Source organism: Fukomys damarensis, unplaced genomic scaffold, assembly GCF_012274545.1.
Source record: "Fukomys damarensis isolate Sample0158 unplaced genomic scaffold, DMR_v1.0_HiC HiC_scaffold_17, whole genome shotgun sequence".
In the NCBI taxonomy this organism is placed as follows: domain Eukaryota; kingdom Metazoa; phylum Chordata; class Mammalia; order Rodentia; family Bathyergidae; genus Fukomys; species Fukomys damarensis.
This window is the reverse complement of record NW_022900929.1, coordinates 6,830,742-6,845,101: the sequence shown is the minus strand read 5'-3', so window position 1 is coordinate 6,845,101 and position 14,360 is coordinate 6,830,742. Positions and strand designations below refer to the sequence as shown.

General features: G+C 48.7%; 1 protein-coding gene across 1 annotated transcript; it reads right to left on the bottom strand.

Annotated features, from left to right (window-relative positions):
• Nucleotides 1-7,223: 7,223 nt before the first annotated feature.
• Nucleotides 7,224-14,332, bottom strand: LOC104870226 (cytochrome c oxidase assembly protein COX19). Its single transcript, XM_010635725.2, has 3 exons — nucleotides 14,189-14,332; nucleotides 12,692-12,803; nucleotides 7,224-7,802 (listed from the first exon to the last, which is right to left on the bottom strand). Exons 1-3 carry the CDS (start codon nucleotides 14,268-14,270, stop codon nucleotides 7,718-7,720), a joined length of 279 nt encoding a protein of 92 aa, XP_010634027.1. The 5' UTR covers nucleotides 14,271-14,332; the 3' UTR covers nucleotides 7,224-7,717.
• Between the last annotated feature and the right edge of the window lie 28 nt (nucleotides 14,333-14,360).

Here is a 14,360-nt window from a genome sequence, read left to right as displayed (position 1 = left end):
GGGAAGTCAGGTCTCCTGGAGGGTGGCTCTCTCCCTGCCCCACATACCTGACTTTCTCACACACCACCACTAAGGCCCCAGAGTTATTGCCCCCCACATCTTCAGGAAGGATTTACTCCCAGCTGGTAACTTGAGGGAAGCCCTGAAGAAGGGACTCTGCCCGGTTGCAACCCCTCCACACACCCAACCCACTGCTCTCCAGACCTTCACACCAGACTCTTTGTCCTGCCTCCACCTCCGGGCCCGTGTGTCCTTCTAGAGCAAGAAGTTTCCATCAGCAAGACTGGGAGCCAGTGGAAATGAGGGTTCTGCTGAACCCTGCAGAGGGGCTGCGGGAAACCACAGGGACCTGTTGTCCTTGAGTCTCAGAACTGGAGGTTTCCTCTCAGAGGGTCTGGAGTGAGCAGCGCAGAGCCTGCCCTGAGTTTCTCACCTACGGTCACAGGTGGAGACAGGCCAGCCAGGCACACCCCTCTGCTCCCCACTCTTGGACCCCAGGACGTCCCTGGCAACAATTCTGGGGCAGCTGAGATGGAACTGAACGGAGAGGCCGTGAGCCAGCGGCCCCTCAGGGTGGGGGCAGACAGGCCAGGGACCAGGCCTGGTTGCTCAAAGCAGGTGGGGAGGGTGCCCTGTGTCTGCCAGGGGGGCTGCTAGGGTGGGGCTTGGATGTTTCCTTCCCGCCCGCCACCTTGCCCTCTTGGTGTGGCCCCTGTGCATGGCTGCACTTATCTCCCTCTTATCTCAGAGCCACCTGCCCCACCTGCCTCTCACTAGATTGGGCCCCTGGACTGGGAGGCAGGCTCCCCTCTGGCCCAGAAGAGGGTGTGGTATGGCACTGGAGGAGGGAGAGCCAGCGGGGCTGCAGAAAAAGTCTGAATAGTGGTGGGGCCTGTTCTGGAAAGATGAAGCTGGAGGCTCCTTCCATGTAATGAGCCCACTGCAGTCCTTCACTCCGGGCCCTGCAGATGAGGCCAGCAAAGGCCTCAGCAAAGAGACCTGGTCTTCTCCAGGATGGACACAGCTGGGGCTATGAGCCTGTCGTGTCTCCAGTGGAAAGGGCACACTTCTGTCCAGTGAGGAGACCACATGCCCCCAAACTCAGGGCTGGCCTTGTATAAATGTGAGAAGGTGTGCACAGAGCAGGGCTCCGGGGCACAAGGAAGAAAAGCAGGACTCTCCTGACCAGGGGCTGTAGCTTGCTCTTCTTTCTCCATCCTGGTCTGCCTTCCCTGAGTGTATGGACTTCCACCTGGTGACAGTGGCTCTGCATGGCCTGAGTTTCTGGTGGCTGTTTGTGTCCACAGTCTGAATAAACAGTTGGCTGTGTACCAGGGCCCCTTCCAGCGACTGGGACATTCTGAGAGGACCCGCTGCTCTGGCTCAGAAATCACCGTGATGTTGGAAGCCTGGAAGCACAGGACTTACCTGTGGCTATGCAGGACCAAAACCTACCCTCAGATCTCTTCATTTCCACCCAGACGCTGCAGGCCCAGACTCAGGGTCTCAGTCATCATTTATCTCAGAACGCTCTGCTGTGCTGCTTGTCCCCAGGAGTTCCGGCCTGCTGACAGGAGCACACGCTGCCCACACCTCACCTCAGATCAAGCAAGAAGGCTCACTGGGCTTCCAATAAACACGCACCATACCCCAACCCTAGAAAAGGTGGCCACAGCAGCTTCCTAACGCCCAAGTCTTGAAGAGCATTACAATGCACATTTCCCCCAGTGAAGTAAAGCTGTTGGCAATGCTGTCCTGGGGCCAGCAGGACAGCACAGGGCAGAGCCTGGCCAGCTCTTCTGCTCCCAAGGCTGCCACTCTTCTGTCCACCCCACCCCCCTCTCCCTGGCCCTCCATGCTTTAGAGCACTCAGTGAGCACAGAGCTGTGAAATTTGATCCCATTCCTCCAGAAAAGACTAGAGATTTATTCTATTCACAGTATTATGACAAAGTCACTTGCTCAGTGGCTTAATAGAATGTTCTTTAATGTCTCTTGCAATAAAAAAAAAATCCCTGCTTCCTCACCCATAAAGATATTACTTGCACTAAAAGATTTAATTTGAGCACAAAGCGGGTGTGATCAGTATAAGGTGTGATGGGAAATATGGTAAATGTTTAAATTAAAAATTTATTACGATAAAATACATTGCCATAAATTCCCCCTAAAATACACCACGCCCCTGCTTTGGATCCATTTATCCCCTCATTCTAGTTATTTTTTCTTTGTTTGCTTTGGTATTGAACTTAGGACCTTGGCTTGCAAGGTAGGCGTGGTGCCACTAAGCTAAACTCCCCATCCTGTTTATTTTTTGAAACAGGGTCTTGCTATGTAGTTCAGGTTGGCCTTGAACTATGTAGCCCGTGCTGGCTTTGAACTTGCAGCAATCCTCATGCCTCAGCCTCTCAAGCACCAGGATTACAGCCTTACCACTTTATGCAGTAGTTCTGCTGAGTGCCATCCAATGGAAAGGCAGGCTCATAGAAACAGGACGCATGTCCTCATCCACCTTGTTCACCAGATCTGGCATCGCGTGATTTCTAGCTCTTCTCTAGTCAAAATGACCATGAAAGGGAAACATTTTGAATGGATTTGGGACACTGAAGCAGTCACAGTAGTGCAGACACGCCAGGAAAAGGGCTTCCCGAGCTACTTCAGAAAGTGCCAAAGGATGGGATAAGTGTGTTCAAGGTGAGGGGAAGGACTTTGAGGAGGGTTCATAGCAATGTGCCTTTTACGTTATAAATTTTAAAAATGTAAACATTTGGAAAGCAACATGGGCAAAAAGAAACCCTGAACGGCTGGTCCATCTGCCTCCAGCACCAGGGTACAGGACACACGCTTACCTGGGCCACGGCTGAGGCCTTCTTTTGGGGAGGTGGGAGGTGACAGACAATCCCTCCCTGGGCACCATCATGTGGCACAGGTATGAGGACTAGCTGGGGCAGCAGGCCTGCCTCGTGGCTTCCTGTGCTGCGTGACACCAGCAGGTGTGTGGTACATCCCAGCACGTCTGCCCAGAGACGATGACTACAGGCACGTCACCTATAGAGGGTATAAATGGTGACAAAGTGAGCTTAACACCCACCCCCCAATTCTGGGGACTGAAACCAGGGCCTTGCACTGAGCTACATTCCCAGTCCTTGCTGGAGTATTGCTAAGCCCAGGCTGGGCTCAAACTTTTGATCCTCCTGCCTCAGCCTCCTACAGTGCTGGTATTACAGATATGTGCCTCCACACCTGGCCACAGTGAATTTTAAATGGTTTTACTGTTTCTATAAACATGATAATACTGGTTATAAAGTACATTAACAAACACCTAACAGCAAGCCACACTCCCTCAACCATTCCGTCCCCATGTCCCTGACGTGTGCTATGCTGCATTCCAAGTGCCTCTCCCTGTCTGCACAGATCAGAACATGTCTGGGTAGACAAAGGCTTGGCCAGAATGAGGACCGTGCCACACGTGCTGTGGACTGCTGAAATTTCCTGTTCTGTCTGTTCGGTACATAATTATTCTTTTTGTCCTGTGCCTGCAAGAAGCAGCAGCATCAATGATTTCAGAAAAATCCAGGATTTAAAATGTGGCCCTGAGAAAACTCTGTAACCTGGCTGCTGCTGACAATTACAAGAAGCCCAAGTTACCAGAGAGCTCTGTGTCTCCTGCAGCACGGATGCTGCTACCAAGGGTCCCCTAGACCAGAAGGACTTTACTGCTGTTGAGGCACCATGCCCAGGTCTAGCCTGAGAACCATGGGAGGACGGGGGTGCAGAATGACCTGTCCATGGACATCCAGGTCCTAATCCCTGGAATGATGCATGCAGTGACAGGGGCTCACAGGTGGGGTAGGATCATAAGATGTAGGATACATGGGCACAAGGGTCAGAGCCAGACAGACCTGAGCACAGGATCTCAGGCCCCAAGACTTCAAGAAGACACACTGTTGGCTTGAGGATGGAGGAAGGGCCACCACCAAGGAACATGTCCAGCCTCTAGAAGGCGGCAATGCAAGGAAATGATTCTCCCAGAGCCCCCTGAAGGAATGTAGCCCTTGGACTCACTTTAGATATCTGAATTCCAGACTAAGATACATTGCTTGAAGCCACGGTGTTTGCAAGTCAGTGCAGCAACAGGAAATGCACAGACTTCCCTGGGGAGGAACTGATGCTCTTGGAGGAAAGGTGGACAGGCCAGCAAAGGGGTAGGTGTTGGGGCTGTCCCTTGACATGACACCAGCTCCCCACCCCAGGTACTGTGAGCCACTCTCCTCTCCTTCCCCTCCCCTCTCCTCCCCTGCTTTCTACCACCTATCCCACTCCTATCTACCGTTTTTCTCTCATTCTTCCTTCCTCTTCCTCCTGTTCTACATCTTTTCTCCTGCTGGGTTTTGTTTTTGTGATACAGGGGGTTGAACCCAGGGCCTTTGCCCTGAACATCCCCAGACTTTTTTTTTTTCTTTTTTCTTTTTTGGTACTGGGGATTGAACTCAGGCCCTTGTGCTTGCAAGGCAGGCCGCAGAACCACTGAGCCAAATCCCCAGCCCCCCAGCCCTTATTTTTGAGACAAAGGTCTTGTTAAGATGCCAAGTTGCCCAGGCCGTGCTTGAACTTGTAATCCTCCTGCCTCAGCCACATAGTGCTGGGATCACAGGGCACAGGAGAAATAAAATGCATGTTTACACGATGAATGATAGACTACCAAAAAAGTTTTATGGGAAGCCCTGGCAGGGAGTCAGGCCACATCCAAGGAACCCCAAGTTTGAAAACCAGACCCAGAAAATCAGCACAAGGGAACCCTTCCTCCATGGAAGGTGAGACCAGAGGTGCAGGGCCCATACTAGACTGCTTTGTGCCCCCCATCCCCTGCCAGTTTGTGTGTCACAGTGCCATCACCTCTGCCCAAAATTCATGTATTTCCAAATGCGGATTTACTCAGTCATGTACACAGGAAGCTCCACTACAAAGCATTATATAAAAACTTTTTATTTCAAAGTAACCGAGATTCCAAAAGTTGCAAAGGTGGGACAGGTTCTTTTTCTCCCAGTGACCTGGACACGACATCAGGGTGTCAAAGCAGGAGCTTGACCTGGCGTCACGCTGACCTGCAGGCCCACCTTCTGAGTCTGTCCCGGGGTCCTTCCTCTCCAGGACCCACGGGATGCCTCGTCCTGTCTCCCTGACTGCTCAGCCGAGACAGTCACTGTCCTGTGTGACCTCGATGCTTGAGGCAGTTGTGCACCAGCAACTGTCTAGTAGATTGTCCCTCAGTCTGGGCCTAGTGTTTCCTCAGGATTTTGGTTGTACATTTAGGACAAGCCAACCCAGACACAATGCTGTGTCCTCCAAGTTGCATTCCTGGTGACGACCACATGGCCAAAGTGACCTCCCCTGCAATGTCACTGTACCAGGGGCCTGAGTGGAGAGTTCTTTGGACTCATTCTGCATTAGATTCTGCCACTAACTTCAGGGCCCACTGATGGCTCTCATCTGCAGCTATTATCACTGCGGCTGTCAGACGCTCAGTCCCTACCCTCTGACCTACAGCACCACGAGGCAGGAAGACCTGTCCTTTCCCCGATGAACACTCACCCAGTGTCTTCTAGCAACGTGGACCCATGGGTGCTAACGTATGCCATGGGTCACAATTCTACAGTCATTCTCTTTCTTGCTTACCAGCTCAGCTTTGGCCCCCGGGAGCTCTGCTTGTTGCCTCCTGCATCCCTTCCACAGCCCGTCCTTTGTCCCTCTGCTCTCTGGCAGAGATGCTCTCAGCTCATCTTGCACTCTCCCCATGTTGGCCTGGCTTCAGCCGGGACCCTGTTCCTTCTGTTAGAGAACAGTGTCAGAATCGAGTACCTAGGGCTGGCTGTCATGGATCCCAGGCCCTGGAACACAAGACTAGGAAACGTTCCCCTGTATACCCACAGATACCTATACCCATTTCTGCATCTGGCTACTTTTATGTCAGAAAGCCACCAGTTCTGTATAGCAGGCTCTCAGTAGCCACAATGTATTTCTAGTTTTTCACCCTTCAGTAGTTTCAGAACTGTCTGTGTGAACCACAGATTTCCTACCTGTAAATACCTTGTTTTTTTATGTCAAGAGCCAAGTAAAGTGGCCTGCGGGGCCACCCCTTCCCAACAGTGCTGGGAAGCAGGACAAGTCAGAGGCCCAGACTCACATGGCACTGGCCCGTTTGTGGCTTTGAACCCCGGGATACATACAGCAAACCCACCCCAGATATTCTGCTTGGGCACCAGACAGCTGTAATGTTTAAACTCTACAGTCAACCTTGAAAGATGCCTGGGATGAGAAGTATCCTCCAAGTACTTCTTACTGAATGACATGATGCTGTAGGGCCATGACTCCAGTCCATCCAGGAGTCTTGAGCCAGTGCTGGCTGGGAGGTAAGTGTGGGTGGTATTACAAGGTGAAAACCCAGAAGACAACCTATGTGGGTCTAACTATGCTCAGTATTCTAGCCTGTAGAGGTACAATAAGTGACTGATTGAAACTAAGAATCTAGTTTTATAAATATAGCCTGATATGAATCAGAAAATAACCCTTGATTAGAAAGCTACTTAGTGCTATGCACTTAAAAAAAAAAAAATCAAGAGCCAGCTGGGGTGGTGCATACCTGTAATCCCAGCACTCCAAGGAGTCTGAGGCAGGATGATTATAAATTTCAGCCCAGACTAGGCAACTTAAGTGATCCAATCTCAAAATAAAAAGCAAAAAATGGCTGGCAATGATGCTCAGTGTGAGGGCCTTGGGTTCAGTCCCTAGTACTGTCCCTGTTCCTCACACAAAATCAATTTAAAAAAATTTTTTTTTTGTTTTTTGTTTTTGTTTTTTGAAACAGAGTCTCACTATGTAGTTGAGACTGCTCTGGAACTCACTGTGTACCCCAGGCTGGTACCGAACTTGCAGCAATCCTTCTGTCTCAGCCTCCCAAGTGCTGGGATTACTGGCATGTGCTACCATGCATGCCCAGCCAAAATAAATAAAATTTTAAACATCAAGAAGTACAAGTGTGGTGGTGCCCATAGGTAATCCCAGCTACTTGGGAAGTTGAGGTAAGATCACAAGTTCAAGACCAGCTTGGGCAATTTAGCAAGATCCTGTCCCAAAATAAAAAGTTCTGGGGATATAGCTTAGTGGTACAGCACCCATGGATTCAATCCCTAGGGGGGAAAAAAAAGGCAAGTAGGTCAAAAGCCAAACAATTTTTCATTTCTTATTTTGTACTCCGCATTTGTAAAGAAAAAGAAAAAAATCCAAACTGGCATGCATAGATAGCTGTGCATACAAAAAGGAAAGTGTTTTCCTAGGGAACAGTTATCCTCTGACATCCATCCGTGCATGTAAAAGTCTGAAATCTGCAGGGTGAGCGGGTCCTTGGAAAAGCTGCTCAGAGCAACACAGTGTGAAGGTGCCCTAGGCAGGATATCACTCCAGAGCTCTTCCCTTCCGCTGTGAGCCTCCTGGGGACCCTGTGCTGCATGCAGATTGACAGATTAAACTACTCCTTTATGGGAAAATGAGAATCTAAAAAGAACAGCAATTAATGAAAATGATTTGGAAGCTTCACAAGTCAAGCCAAATCCCCGGTTATAAGGCACACCAACTGGGAGGCAACTCCATGTGGATTCACGGCGAAACTGAGGCCCCAACGGGACTCAGCACAGGGCCTCCCGATGGCCAATGGTCCTCATCCATTAAGATTTACTCTTAGCCTCTGACTGTCCATCTACCAAATCTCCAAATCCCAATTTTTCCAGTGGTTCTTGAGCCATCAGCTGCCTGAAAGAAAAATGAAAGTTGTCAGAAGGAGGGAAGAAAAGGGGGACGGGGAAGAGAGGGACTGAGCAGAAGGGAGAGGGACAGAGAAGGCAGGTCTACACTTGTGTCCACACTGGGCACGCACTTCACACCGGAGGACCTTGGCACCCACTGTGTCTTAGATCAGGTTCTCTCCACAGAACCAGGAGTTGGTGGCCTGAGGTGTCCTCAGCCTCAATGTGTCCCACAGTGTGTCCTTTCGGCCACACTCCGAAAACTCTGGGGCCTGCCCTGGGGCAATGCATACACTTAGGTGTCAAGGCAGGGTGTCGGTACAGAACCCAGACATCACAGGTGTCCACGAAGGTGTGCATGGAGCCCTGAGGTGCAGCCAGAGCTGGAGAAAGCAGGGTGGACTGCACTCAGCTCCCCTGAGCAGCTATGTTCTGGGTGGACAGCTGCAGAAGTTCTTTATACCTTCTTTACACCTAGCTACCAGGGCACTGTGAAGAGCTGAGCAGGCAGCACAGAGAACGAAAGCTAACACTTTGTTACTTTGCGTAACTTGTTTTTAAGTTCTGGAGACTGAACCCAGAGCCTTTGCACAGAGCTATATCCCTAGTCCTTTTCTTATTTTGTATTTTGAGACAGGGTCTCCCTCAGTCACCAAGTTGCCCAGGCTGGGCTCAAACCTCCTTTTGCCTCAGCCTCCCAGAGTACTGAGATCAAAGGTATATAGCACCATTCTTAGCAAAGGGTAACTTTGAAATGTTTAGCATATGTGCCATGGGCTCCATAGGGTAAATCTCTGGCACTGGATACCCAGGGACATAGTCCTAACACGGGTAAGCACCTCAAACAATGTGGCCTCTCTTTATCCCTGCCAGTACTCCATTTCTGGTTTTCAATCTAAGTAATCCAAAGTATCATGCCCCTCAAAAGGTTTAAGTGTGTCACCACTCCTAGAAGGGAGGAAATGTTGAAACTTGCCTGGACCACAGGTGGAACCAGGCTCCTCCCTGCCCCCATCACCCACCTTCTCCTGCTCTGTTGCAGCCTCGAGAAATGAGTTGGCAGTGGCTCAGGGCCAAAGACTCTGATCCACCCTTTTCATTCCTAGGGATGCCCAACCCCACTAAGTACAATTTATGCAGAGTATAGCAATTCTATAGAATAGAATGCACAAGATAGCATTTAACACGATAGGCAAACAATAACACACCTCTACATCTTGGTAGAGAGTATATCTGGCCAATAACTCTGTATGCGGACCTCAGGCTTGGTTAATAGAATGATGACCCCCAGTGACATCCACACCTGACCCCTGGACTCAGTGGACACGTTACCCCTGGACTCAGTGGACACGTTACCTCCCTTGGGGAGATTAAGGCTGCCAATCTGACTCAGCTGAGGCTGCCTTGGGTGATGCAGGTGGACACAATTTAATCACACGAGTACTTAACACTGCAGAACCTTTCCTGGCTTCAGTTGGAGAGAAATGTCAAAGGAAGAAGGATCAGAGATTCATAGCCACTGGCTGGCATGAGGGAGGAAGGGGCCATGAGCTGAGGGATGTGAATGCTTCTGGAAAGGCAAGAGACAAATTCTGCTTTACAGCCTCCAGAAGAGACCGGAACAGCCAGCACTAGACCAGGGAGACTTGGGTGACTTCTGACCTACACAGTGAAGGTCCGGAGTGTGTGTGGTGAAGCTGCCTTGTCTGCAGAACCTGTCACAGTGGTCAAAGGAAACACGTGTAGCTCACTTACTCAGATGCTGCCTCTCATGGTTAGGACAGGAAGAAGGAATAAGGAGGAAAAACTGTAAGCCAAATGAGAAACAGTTCAAGAGATCAATCCCTTCTGCTACCTGCAAACCTTCATAAAGCCAGCTTCTGAGCTAGGCCACAGAGAACAACTGTGACTTGGAACAAGCTCTAAAGCCAAAGAATGGTTTCAATGCCTCTTTATCCTAAGGGAATCAACCATGATAAACATTCCACTTCCTGGTCACTTTTAAAGGATTAGCCATTTTGATAAAGAATCACTCAGTATCTTTATGGAAAGGAAAATTACTGCTGTTTATCACAGCACCATCATTTTAGAGACACTGACTCCTGATTCGGTGCAATAAAATTTTATGTGCTCTCTATTCTCTAGGGCAATAACAATGGTAATAATGTCATTGATGGACTCCCAAGTCAGGTTAAGCACTTTACAAATGTATTTTTTTTTCATTCCTGGGCAAGACAACAAGGGAAGGTGCCAAAAGGTGGTGTGACTCATGGATGACCCATGTATTTTTTGTAGTTTTTGCTAATAGTATAATCCCCATTTTAATGTTTCTTTTTTCTATGAGAAAATGTGATCACCCAAGACATGTACATATTTTCCCATCATGCTTATATAGCTCAGGTCCTCAAGATAGCTTTAAGAACTCTACTGAGGTCTGTTTTTTACACTTGATCTTAGCCAAAAGGCCAAGAAGCAATGAGGTCTGTTTTTTAAAAGATGCATATTGTTAGTTGGGTGTGGTGGTGCATGCATGTAATCCCAGCACTCGCGAGGCTGAGGCAAAAGGATTGCCATGAGTTTGAGGACAGCTTCAGCTACATAGGTGAGTTCAAGGCCAGCCTGAAAAACATAGCGAGACCCTGTCTCAAAAAACAGACAAACAAATGATGCATATTAAAGTAAGTAGGGACAAACAAATGCCTGGGATTTCAGAAAGAAAAGAAGATGAGGGCAAGGAAGGAAAGGAGGGAGGGGTTAAAAATGGGCATGCACAGAACAGATATATGGGGATGGCCATCATAGGAAATCTGACCTGACCTGGGTGGCTCCGGAAAGCTGGACCAACCTAAACTTTGCATGTTCAATGATTCTCATTATAACCAATCAAAATTCTACAGTGAAACTGACCAAATCAGAAGCCACACATTTGTGTGCTCACATGCATGACACTTGAGAATCAGTAAAACCATTGGAAGTCATGCTGCACATCCTCTTCCATTGTCCTCACAGGTCATAGTGGTGGCTGTTGGTGAGCCCAGGGTCATTGGGAAACGAGAAGCCCTCTGCAGTCCCTGTGTGGAAGCCTTCACCTGGCAGGCCAAGAACCTTCTTTGGAGAGCCCAAGCCAGCCAAACCCTCTGAAGCAACCCAAGCAGTGACAGCTGCCTATCTGCCTGTTTGCTTGTCTGTGAGCCCAAGCATGTTAATAGTACTTGTTAACTTTCATCAGCTTCCCTCTGTGGAACTTTGGATTACACAGATTGGCAAGATCTAAGGACTACCCATGTGTGGTGATGCACATCAGCAATCCCAGAACACTGAGACTAAGGCAGGAGGATCACTGAGAGTTTAAGACCATTCTGGGCTACATAAATGAGTCTAAGGTGAGGGTGAACTACACAATGAGACATCTCAAAACAACAGAAAGAAAATCTGGGAACTGAATTGGGTGAGGCAGGAGACCTGCTCACACCGTCATAAACAGGCAGAGACTACCCCAGCCCTCTCTAAAGTACAGTAGCACCAAGAAGAAATTCTCAGTTCCAGTATTCTCTCTCTTTTCTTTCCTCCCTCCATCCCTCCCCCTTTCTTTCTCTTTCTTCTTCCTTTCTTTCCTTTCACCACTGGGGATTGAACCCAGGGAGCACTCTACCACTGAGCTGCACCCTCAGCCCCTCAGTTCCAGTTTTCTAAAGGTGCATGTTTAACATGCCTGCCAGCTCAAACGACTGGTGGTACATGCATGACTGTCCCATCAGGCAGCCTGAACCACCTGATGAGAGTGTCCCATGCTGTCCAATGGGATAGTCATGTATGTACCACTGATGGTTCAGAGCCACCTGGTAGCAAGACATACGAATTATGGCCCCATTATGAACATGCTAAGACAGTGACTTAACAATATTATTCCAATCAATGTGCTATTTAGAGGCAGGAGCTGAATGCACTGTGGCCCTTTGACAGACTCAAGACCTATAAGAACACCTCCACAATGAAAAGCTCATCACCCTTCAAGCCCCAAATGTCCACACTAATGATCTGGCACCTATGCCTCCAGGGGAGTTTCTGATGAGTGTCAGCTTCTAGACAAGCTGTATGAATCAATCCAGAGCTGACAATGGCTCAGAAATCAAAAGTGAAAGTGCCACTATCATATAATTTTACATTATATGCTTTTTTACATTAAGGATTGGAATAATTCTTGTTTTAAGTAAAAGCTCTATATATCACAGTTACAAACATTTTTATTTTGTTTAAGAGTGAACTCTGGTTAAGACAGGAAGAGTTATTTATCTTTCATCATTTCTTAGCCTATTTGTCTCTGCTGTCACAATCCAACAGTTAAGTGGAACCAAACAATATTGAGCACAATTTTCTGGTCTGAAAATATGAGAGAAATAGCCTACGCCCATACCATTTTCTAATCTTTTGACTCGTCAGCATTTTCACAATGTACAATTCCGAAGTCTTAATGACAGGTCAGTAGTACTTTAGTTTGCTAAGAAAATGCTCTGAAAAATGCAGTCATGCATAATGCTGTCACTCAAGAAGAGGTTCCCAAGATTGCTAAAGAGCTTTTCATTCAATCTCATCTGATAAGCTTCAAGTTCACTGGCAAACATCTATGGTTGTCGAACCCCAGGCCCAAAATAGAGCATACCATTATGGGCTTTGATTGGGTGTGTTAATCTAGAAGTAGGAAGTGGCTGGGCATGGTGGCAAAGGTCTGTATTTCCAGCAGAGGAGGCAGAGGCAGGAGGATTGCCCTGAGTCTGAGGCTAGCCTGGGCTACCTAGTGAGTTCAGGCCCAGCCTGAATTATAAACCAAAAAACAAAAAAAAAAAAAAGAAGAAGAAGAAGTAGGAAGTGAAGTCGTAAATGTTAGTTTGTACTTGCCTTTCCATTCTGCACTCTAAATATTCTTTTGATTCATTTCTGCATAAAGCATTTTCAAAATTATTGTCACGGAGACACTTCATGAATTTCTCTTTAAAGCTTTTACATTCACCTTGATAGAATGAAAAGGAAAATGGCGTCATCTTTTTAAAGTCAAAATATCACCTGCTAACATAGCAGCCTTAAGGGTGACTCTACTCTTTTTCAAGTCTTGCTTCCCATCTGGGGATGGTGGTGCACACCACTAATCTCAGCCTTCTGGGAAACTGATACAAGAGGATTGAGCCTAGCCCAAGGAACTTAGCAAAATCCTGTCTTGAAGTAAAAAATACAAGGGGATAGTGATGTAGCCCAGTGTAAAGACCCTGGGTTCAATCCCCAGTATTGTAAAACCAAACCAAACCCATAAAGTTGGTTTTCTTCACAGTGCTGGGTGTGTGGCCCCAGTGGTAGGGTGCCTGCCTAGACAGATGCATGAGGCAGTGAATTGGATGACCACACCACTCCAAATTTATTCCTTCAGAAACACACAGAAAAAAAAAATACTGGAAAGAAACAGTTCTACAATGTGATGAAGCAAGTGCAGGGAAATGTTAAGGGCAGAATCCAGGTATAGACACTGGGTAGTTCATGGTATAGGGAAGCCCACTGAAACCAAGCGTAACAGCTGTAGACTTAGTAATATTCACATGCACATATCTGGGCTGAAGATGTAGTTGGGTGGCAGAGCACTTGCCTAGCATGTGCTAACATGTGACCTAACAGGTCCTGGGTTCAATAGCCAGCGCCACAAAAAATAAAAATACATATTTATTTGCAATGACACCCGCTGAAGAATTAGAGCACTTTTGCTTCTTAACAAAACTCACTCCAATACTGGGTGGCAGGAGTTCTTGCCAGTAAGAGCCAAAGGGAAGCCCAAGACTGAATCTCAGTTGGTGTCACTGTCCTTGTCCCGTTAGGGCCACACACTCTTGTCAGGTCTCACTTGCACAGTCCATGCCTTGGAGAGTGTCTGTTTATGGCAGTCTTCCCAAACCTGTTTCCCTCCACGGCGCTCTGGGCAGCCATGGTCTCACGGGCCAAGAGCACTGCTTGCTCGTCACCCCAAGGATTGTACCCATGGACGCTGCTGGTCCACCTGTTCCCTAGACCCTGCACCCCAGAGCCAGCACCTCAGACCAGCTCCCCATATCTACTCCCCGCAGACGCTGCACCTCAAATCTGCTCTCTTGACCCTAGACATTGCACCTTAGGGCTAGGGATTTAGCTCAGTGCTGCCGCACCTGCCTCACAAGCTCAACGTCCTGAGTTCGATCCCAAGTACCGCAGAAAAAACAAACAAAAAGACCCTGCACCTCAGCCCAGTCCCCTTCACCCGCAACGCGAAGCTGCGCCTCAGCTCAGCCCTGCCCCCTGCCCGTCCTCTGCCCGCCCCTCAGACTCGGTGCGCTAGGGCCCAGGAACAGCGATCCTGCCCGCGACCCCCGGATTCACCGAAGTGATCCAGCGGGAAACTGCCCTTGTCTGGGGGCCGAGGCTGGAAGCTCTTGGTGCCGAAGTTCATAGCGGTCGACATGACGGAAGAACCCGGACTCGGAGCGCGCCGCTCGACCTAAGCAGGGAAGCCAGCCGAGCGCCGAGCGGGACGGGAGAGCGCCGAGCACGT

Coding starts and splice junctions, on each gene's coding strand:
- LOC104870226 (XM_010635725.2), bottom strand. CDS start 14,270: ATGTCGACCGCTATGAACTTCGGCACCAAGAGCTTCCAGCCTCGGCCC. Junction 12,804..14,188: donor TTTCCCGCTGGATCACTTCG/GTGAATCCGGGG, acceptor CATTCTATCAAG/GTGAATGTAAAAGCTTTAAA. Junction 7,803..12,691: donor TTAGAGTGCAGAATGGAAAG/GCAAGTACAAAC, acceptor TTTTTCTTTCAG/GCAGCTGATGGCTCAAGAAC.